The sequence below is a fragment of the Temnothorax americanus genome, unplaced genomic scaffold, assembly GCF_048541705.1.
Source record: "Temnothorax americanus isolate GAGA-0224 unplaced genomic scaffold, ASM4854170v1 Scaffold1, whole genome shotgun sequence".
Taxonomy (NCBI): domain Eukaryota; kingdom Metazoa; phylum Arthropoda; class Insecta; order Hymenoptera; family Formicidae; genus Temnothorax; species Temnothorax americanus.
The window spans coordinates 118,588-127,637 of NW_027509230.1; the positions used below are offsets into that span (position 1 = coordinate 118,588).

The 9,050-nt window shown below is 40.5% G+C and overlaps 2 protein-coding genes across 2 annotated transcripts; one reads left to right on the forward strand and one right to left on the reverse strand.

Moving 5' to 3' along the window:
- Window positions 1-3,256: 3,256 nt before the first annotated feature.
- On the forward strand, window positions 3,257-6,953 carry Eef1gamma (elongation factor 1-gamma). Its single transcript, XM_077405259.1, has 8 exons — window positions 3,257-3,406; window positions 3,534-3,683; window positions 4,288-4,351; window positions 4,438-4,580; window positions 4,889-5,191; window positions 5,291-5,626; window positions 5,716-5,868; window positions 6,352-6,953. The coding sequence occupies exons 1-8, from the start codon at window positions 3,395-3,397 to the stop codon at window positions 6,505-6,507; spliced, it is 1,317 nt and encodes a 438-aa protein (XP_077261385.1). The 5' UTR covers window positions 3,257-3,394; the 3' UTR covers window positions 6,508-6,953.
- A 536-nt stretch (window positions 6,954-7,489) lies between these two features.
- On the reverse strand, window positions 7,490-9,015 carry Mrpl49 (mitochondrial ribosomal protein L49). Its single transcript, XM_077405360.1, has 3 exons — window positions 8,520-9,015; window positions 8,049-8,235; window positions 7,490-7,937 (listed from the first exon to the last, which is right to left on the reverse strand). The coding sequence occupies exons 1-3, from the start codon at window positions 8,634-8,636 to the stop codon at window positions 7,663-7,665; spliced, it is 579 nt and encodes a 192-aa protein (XP_077261486.1). The 5' UTR covers window positions 8,637-9,015; the 3' UTR covers window positions 7,490-7,662.
- Between the last annotated feature and the right edge of the window lie 35 nt (window positions 9,016-9,050).

Sequence of the window (9,050 nt, forward strand, 5' to 3'; positions counted from 1 at the left end):
ATGACCATCCACTTGTGCTCAAAAGAGCTGCTACAGGTCTCGAGGATGTTCATAAAGATCTCCTTAAAGAACACCTCAATCTGCATCTTGAGGTGCATCTTGAAACGGGCGAGCAGCGCCAGGAACAGCGCTAACGACAGCTCGAACACTTCCGGCACCAAAGACACGCCATTCTTCGACAGCACGACACACAAGTACTGTTTAATGGCGATAACAAACATCTCGTTAGAGCGCAATATTGGACCGGCATTCTGCAAGATTCCCAGAAGTAACTGAAGCGACAAGATCTTGGAACGGAGCTCGTGCGATATTGGATCGGGAGTGCCGTCCGGCAGCGGTTTCATAGAGAGCTTGCAGAGAGCGCGAAACACCAGGACTGCATCATTTTGCAGCACATGGGTGAATTTTGCAGTTACCATGTTGTCATTCTCAGTGGCTGCCTCGTCACCGTTGTTCTCCAGACTACCGTTCTCCAAACTGACTTCCTCTTCCAATGGCACCACGGATTTTACTACATCATCAAGAATACTCTTGACAATTGTTTGAGAATCAATGTCATCATTACTAGGAGCATTCTCTGGACTAACCTTGGCTTCAGTTTCGCCGTTTGCTATGACAGAACCCTCCTGCTGATGTTCCCCATCAAGCCTCACGATCTCTTCCTCCGCCTGAGTCTCCATTCGCGCAAAGATCACGTTGATCATCTGCGTGAGAGTCGCACGGGCTGTTGTTTGATTCACCAGGTTGCGCGACGCCAAGTAAACGTTGTAAACAGTACGAATTGTTTAACAGTACCGTACTCTCGTGTACCTCCACACTCCGCTGGCTTGTCATTAGTCAGCAGAGCTTTAATAATCTGCAGCTGCACACCCTCATCGGTCTGTGGACCGGTGAAGCAACCGCAGATTGTCTCAACAATGCGCACAATCAGCAGCTTGTTAGGCTCCGTTGAATCAGGCACATTGCCAGTGAGATGGCTATATGCGATTAACTTGTGCAGGCAGTCCAGTGCTGTGTCACCATAATCCGTAGTTACTAGCTCTGACATGCTGATTCAAATGGCAAGAAGTACTTCTCAGCGGTAATGACATTTGAGTCGCTCAATTGGGCTGTAGCAGGGCGTTTGAGATAACCTCTTTACCCTGCACAGCTGGTACATCTTTGATCTCGTTACGGAGGTCCTCTGCAAGACAGAATATTAGTCACAAACTAAATTAGCAACTATCGCTTATAATTACAGGCTTATTAGTCTGTATATTTATTTATTTCACTATAAAATAATTTTTAAAACGTTTATATTAATTCTGATTGCAGACGGACCTTCGGGAACACTAGCGCCTTCTTCTTTTAACATAAATAACTAAAAATCTATATTTCGGTTAATTACCGAGTTTATAAATATTTAGTTAAAATTATCTGGGTGACTCACAAACCTTTTTAATCACACTTCATAACTCTTCATACAAAATACAAACAATTCCGTATAAAAACTTTTATTAATTTATCTATTTCGGCTAAATGCATGGTGTAAAAATAATTAATTAATTACAATTAAACGATGACTCACAAACCTTTTCAATTGCACTTCAAAAGTCTTCATACGAAATACAAACGATTTCATATGGTAGATTCTTTCCCGGATATTCATTTCCGGTCAAATACATACGAATACTCAACAGTTGTAAGTATCTGACGCTGAACGCGGCCCCGGCCATTGTAGACCCCGCATTACAGGATATATGTATATGTAGTACATTGTACAATATGTATAATTATAATGTACATACATACACACGCGGTCATTAATGTCTGGACATCGAAAATTGGATGCGTTTCGAAAACTTACTCACTCTTCGTCTCTCTTTCTATAAAGACCTATACCGTGTCCACGATGCTGGAACTAACTTGGATCGTGGACACATCAGTTTTGCATCCAAGTTCGGTGTGTGTCCACTGTCCACGACCCAAGTTTCAGTAACTTTTCCTCGGTCCGAGAACTAAGGCCCGGTTTCACCAACGCGATTTAATCTAATCGGTCGATTAAACTCACTCTTCGTCTCTTTCTAGAGGGACGGTTAGAATCGACCGATTAGATTAAATCACGTTGGTGAAACTGGGCCTAATTGGACCAAGTTCAAGCATCGTAGACACAGGCCTTAAGCCCGGATGCAAGAACCGTGTCCAAGTTTCGGTTTAATGCCCAATCAACTTGCAGCTCTTACAGAAAAGCAGCAGTTTCATTGGCTTAAACCGAAACTTGGACACGGTTCTTGCATCGTGGACACCGGGCTTAAAGCCACGCAACTTGCAGCTCTTACAGAAAAGCAGCAGTTTCATTGGCTTAAACCGAAACTTGGACACGGTTCTTGCATCGTGGACACCGGGCTTTAATGACCGCGTGTGTTAAGCCGTGATCGGACTACGGATTGGGATTGAGATTGGATTGAAATTTGACCAATTTGACAACTCTAAGCAAACCTGAAAAGCTGCTTAAAAAAAGTTTTTCCCAAATTTTAGCCAAATTAATTAACGAATCTCATTAAACTTATGCTCGTTTTAATCGGTAAGATCAGCCGCAAGCCGGTACAGAGCCGGATTTTCCATTTTGGCTTAAAATACGGACTCGCAGCTAAGCAACCCGACAGAGGTCGGTAGTGTTACTCTTGTCGACCCTTAAAATCCCGGACACACTTTTTCGGGCACACAACGGTCGGTTTCAGCGGCTCGTGAAAATCCAGCTTTAAGCAGTGAAACTCACAAGCTGTAAGCAAATTAGCCAATCACAGTCGAGAACTTAAAGCGGGGAGCACACACTTCTGCATAACGCATACGGCGTAAGCATAAGAAACGTGCGTGGTCCATACACATGTGCGTAAGAAGATAGACCAATCAAATTTCTTATGCTTACGCCGTATGCGTTGTGCACAAGTGTGTGTCCGGGCCCTTAAAAGCCGTCACGCATAAAATGCCGTAAGGACATAAAACGTAAGCGTAAGAAAATCGATCAATCCCACGCGAGTATTTTCCCCCACTGGGATTACGAACAGCGCAATACTTGATTGGGATTGGTCATTTTCTTACGCTTACGTTTTACGTTCTTACGCGATTTTATGTGTGAAGACCTTAATCGAGTTAAGTTTTTCTACGTGCCACGCGAACGGAACGCACCCATCGTTGAAGAATCACGAGATATGAATATCCAGATGCACATATGAGACGTTCGACGGTCTGAAAGTGCCCTAACTTCAGGCGCGAGGGCGCAACCAGCGGCAAGTGTATTACTCGCATTTGTGACGTACTTCGCGATGCGCGTTTGTTCAAGTAGGGCGATCTTTACCGTACCGGCCTTCTCTTCTACTTCCTTGTGTACTTCCTCTTCTCGTGACTTGACACAATGGCGTCCGGAGTAAGTAGCTTTCACGCGGTTTTTCACCGGTCAGCATCCGCGTCGTGGCGCGCCAACGCCGGCGCTAAATTGTCGGGAAACGAAGCCTACGTAATGCCTTATCCGTTACACTGTGAATTTTTTCCAGATTCTCTACACGTACCCGGAAAATTTCCGAGCCTATAAGGCTCTGATAGCGGCTCAGTTCTCCGGCACCCAGATCAAAGTTGCCCAAGACTTCGTTTTCGGCGAGACTAACAAGAGCGAAGCGTTTCTGAAGAAGTTTCCGCTGGGAAAGGTAAATAGAATCATTCGCGAACGATTACTTTCGCTCGACTTTCTCACGAATCTGTTTATTTCGTTTCATTTTATTTTGTGTGCGGTACGTGTAGTTGACACGCTGTTCCTCTTGTCACGTACGACGAGAAGCTATAAAATACTTTGTTACTGGTACTTTTGATTTATAACAAATTATTGTAAAATATTATCCAGATAATGTTCTTTTTTTTACGTTCCAACTGTTTCCATGATTTTCATATTTAGAGTATTCTGTATAAAAATATAACGCTGCATATGGTATGGTTAGAATAAAATTTGATGCTAATATTCTTACGCATTATAAGAACGTCTTTTATTCAACTTTGCATAATAGACCAAGTAGAATAATGCGATGATTAATTTTTTATATTTGAAGTGAATAAGAAAAAGTAAAGGAAGAAGAATAGAGAAGAGCGGCGGAGAAAAGAGAGAAAAAGAGAGAAAGTTTTTATATACAAGTGTTCATAAATTGTCAATTTATTAGGATATACGTGGAATACGAGCATCTTTCTCAGTTGCGCTACCTGTACAAATTATAATATTGTAATGATGGAAAACATTTCGACATATGTACAATTTTTAAGGTCCCAGCGTTTGAAACGTGTGATGGAACATATATCACGGAAAGCAATGCAATTGCTTATTATGGTGAGATTTCTCTAAAAAGAAAATAATTTACATGTATATTTTTTTATTTTCTTCCGTTATTTATAAAACATATGCCATATTTATAGTGGCCGATGAACAATTAAGAGGAAAAACTGATATTGAACGCTCGTTGGTTATCCAATGGCTAGGCTTTGCTGATTCTGAAATTCTTCCTGCCAGCTGCGCTTGGGTATTTCCTTTACTTGGAATAATGCCATATCATAAACAGGTATCGTTGAAAAATTTTTTCTGTATTAGTCACGTCATTGATTTGATCTTGCATACGTGTATCCTCTTTCAAAGGCAAAATTGGCGTAATAATATAGCCATTTTTTGTAACTCAGAGAGGTAGATTAAACTTATATGCGTATTATATTTACATGCTTATATACGTGGCACGTGCTTTTACAATACCGCATATACATTTGTCTTTGTACAATTATACCAATTATGCTCACGCGCGTACGCACACGATAGAATTATGGTGTAAAACGCTAATATAACATTGGTTGATTAAATTTATATCATTCCTTTTAGACCGTGGAACATGCTAAGGAGGACATAAATAAAGCACTCACCGCTTTGAACTCTCATTTGCTTACACGGACTTATTTAGTGGGAGAACGATTGACTCTGGCGGATATCTGTGTAGCTATGACATTGCTGCATTTGTATCAATATATTCTTGAACCGGAGCTACGTAAGCCTTATCAGAATGTAAATCGATGGTTTCAAACGGTCATCTATCAACCTGAATCCATTGCTGTAATCGGTGCCTTTAAACTGGCGGATAAGACTATCGAATATGATCCTAAGAAATTTGCAGAAACTCAGGGAAAGGTTGTTAATAAACTATATTAATGCGCGCGCGTGCGTGTGCGTGTGTGTCTCTGTTACAGTAAAGATTATATATAATACATTATAAATTACCTTATACAGAGTTCGAAGAAAGAAAAAAAGGAGAAAGAGTCCAAGAAGGAAGCGAAGGAGCCAAAAGAACCCAAGGAGTCGAAGAAAGAATCCAAAGTTGTAGCGGAGAAAACCCCAGCAGTGGAAGACGAAGCCGACGCAACGGAAGAGGCTTTAGCTGCCGAGCCGAAAAAGGCGAATCCGTTTGCTTCGATGCCTAAAAGCTCGTTTGACCTCGATGATTTTAAACGGTTTTACTCCAATGAAGATGAATCTAAATCGATTCCTTATTTCTGGCAGAAGTTTGACTCGGAAAATTATAGTATTTGGCTCAGCGAATACAAGTACAATAACGAACTAACTAAGGTATGCTTAGGTACTTGTTTGAGAAATATTTGAAGAATTGAAAAGTATCGTATACTTAATTAACATATGTTCCTCTTGCGGTTGTGTAGGTTTTCATGTCCTGCAATTTAATCAGTGGTATGTACCAGCGGTTAGATTCGTTGAGAAAAGGTGCATTTGCCAGTGCCTGTATATTCGGGAAAGATAACGACAATACGATCAGTGGCATTTGGGTCTGGCGGGGACAAGATCTTGTTTTTACGGTACGTTTTGTGCAAGCATAATTCGAATGAATATACATATATGAAGGGTATAGGAGAAAAACAATCAATATCCATTCGGAGTAATTCCGAGAAAAACGCAATTTTAAGTTTCAAGACATCAGATAACTTTAGCAAGTTATTGAAAAAAGTACTGAATGTAAGAACGCATAGTGTTTACGTCGTACGTTGGAATCTGATGGTTCTTCCTCACAAGTGCGTAGATTATCGTTTTTTCCCCAGCACGGTCCATCTCGGCTTTATTTCCAATGAATTGTAACTGTTTTTTTTATCAAAACGGATAAGGATTATGAAAGTTCTTTAAAAATGCTACAAGATATCATGATTAGATCAATTTTGACAAAAAGTAGTTTTTCCTTGGACTCTTCGTGTGTGTGTGTGTGTGTGTGTGTGTGTGTGTAAAGAATATATATATATTTGTGAATAAAAAGTAAATATATAATACATTTCTTTTTTTTTTTTTAGCTGAGTCCAGATTGGCAAGTAGATTACGAATCTTACAATTGGACAAAACTTGATCCATCTAAAGAAGAAACAAAGGAGATGGTCAAGCAATATTTTAGTTGGACCGGCACAGACAAAGAGGGACGCGAATTCAATCAAGGAAAAGTTTTCAAGTAAACCTTGAATCAAATAAGATAAAAGAAAAATAAAAACCCTATTCGAATGAAATAAATCTAAAGAAATGATAAAAAGTTTACATATGCCCTTAAAAATCCTGCATTTAAGAGGATAAAAATCAGCACCCAAGATCTCTTTCGCCTAAATACATATTCCTTTCCCTTAATCTTTACTTAATATGAAATCGTTTGTATACATAGTCCATCTACATTGCTTTATCGCTTTATAATATATATTTTTAGTTTTCAAAAAGATTTTATCGTGTATGTGAATACACATACGTATGATATACATTCACTCACACTCTCTCTCTCTCTCTCTCTCTCTCTCTCTCTCTCTCTCTCTCACGCGCGCACACAACATACATATACACACGCGCGCGCGCGTATCATACGCGTGTATTTATATATAATATAAATGTAATAAAGATGAATATTTAGAATTTATATTATGCGGAAAATTGTATTATTTTCATATTCACGATTTTGTTTATTATTTTTCATATACATCTCCAATTGTCACTCTCGATCAGTCAATACCAGCTGTGAATTCATAAATTGAGTGAATCTCCGATCGTGGAAAAGATACGACATATGCATGTACAAGTAGAAGAAATTGATATTTTGCGCTGTTAAATTTACGAAAAAATTTATGTAATAATTTTATTGCGCGTGTATCATTTTGTTGCAGTCGATGATCATTTGATTTGGTATTTTCACGAGAGGTGATACAATACTTGGATTATATCCATGTATATTTTCCATTTTGAGTTTAAGAATTGTTATATATGTAACATATGTATGTACTTAATACATGCTTAACGTTTTAAAAAGCTATATGGATAATTTCTTTGATATCGATATAAACATGTATTTTCACAGAAATAAATTGGATATCGTTAAAGTCCTAAAACGACACGTTCTATCTTCTCAACTCTCAATCGATAAAAATATTTGTACGTTAATTAAAAACAAACGAAGAATATCGAATAACTTTTTATTTAAACAAAAGTTGCGAGTTATTTTACAAGGTACTAGGATACGTTTGCTCGACAACATAAAATATACAGCAACAAAGTTTGTTTCGTAACAAAGATTCATGGTTCATCGTATATTTACAATATACAATTTAATATGAAAATATTTCTACCGATTCTTAGAAGCCTTTCATGTCCATCCATTCTTTAACGCGACTAACGCAGTCACCTTTAAATTTAATTATACCTGCAAATTCGTGTATCTGACTAGCAACTTTCTTTCTCGTGCGTTCCTCTAGGTATCGCTTCATATCGCGCTCCAATGCCCATATATCTCCTTGAATTTTAGTAATCTCTGTAACTTTTTTAGCTCCTCTGAGACTTCTAGTCAAATACACAGGCTGCATGTAATTTTTTGTACGTTCCACAAAATAGGAATAATCCGTGGGCAAGGCTGTTGAACGAAGAGGAAAAAAAATGCGTTACTCCAAGGTGCTACCCAAGCGTATGCATTTTTTACGCAAAAGATGCGATGTACGAATAAAATTTATTATTTGTCGTTTACCAGACGCTGGTTTATATCCGGATGAGAATTTGATATCTCCAGTAGCTGGTTTAGGTATAATTTTGTATCTGAGGACACGCTCTACATATTTCCACTCGGTTGGATCTTTTGTTATCTCGTAATCTGTATAATCTTCAGGGGTTGTATATTTGGAAGACGATTTATAACTACCCCACCTCTGTTGAATCTGAAAGACAAAAGTGATTTGTGTACGAATATATATGGCGATCGACATTGCGCGGGGATGGTTAACGAGTCGACAATAACAATAATAACAAATACGCCCTACGCCCATGACTATTTGGGAGAAATGGGAGAATGGGAAGCGAAAGAGAAAGAGAGAGCAAGACAGAGAAAGAAAGACCCTTCGATGACGACGTCGTCCCAAATCCCAAGGTAATTAGGTATGCCGAGGTTAACGCGTGGTAGAAAGTCACGCCGCGAACTCGTCTCGAGAAATCTGGCACGTACCTGAAGGCCCAGGAACGCGACTCGCGACGTCGCGGCGCGATACAGGGGCTGCACAGGCCTCGGAAATTCCGGGATCGCCGCGAGGTTACCGCGTGCGAGAATCCGAAGGGCGGCCATTTTGGGGACTTTGGTAAATAAGGGTCCGCACTCCGCACGTTTGCAGTCGAGTGTCGCGGCGGTGTCGGTGAGACGTGAGACGGAGACCGTGAGACGGCGGCCGCCATTGATGCGCACCGTACGGGTACGGGCGCGTCCTCCCTTTCGTCAGCGCGGCCGAGTCTGGAGCGCGAGTCTCGTATCGCGGGCAACCGCGTGCAAACTCGCGCCGCTATTCGTTTTTCTCGCTCGGGCATCAGGCCCGTGAGGCCCGTGCTGCCGCCGCCGTCGTCGACGACGACAAGGCAGACGTAGTAGACAAACGTGGCTGTGCGCTCGCGCTCGCTAATTTAAACGCGATATACGTGCTACGTGCTACGCTAAAATTCGCGCTGTAACGCGGGGATCAGTTAGCGCGCGCGCACCGTTGACCGT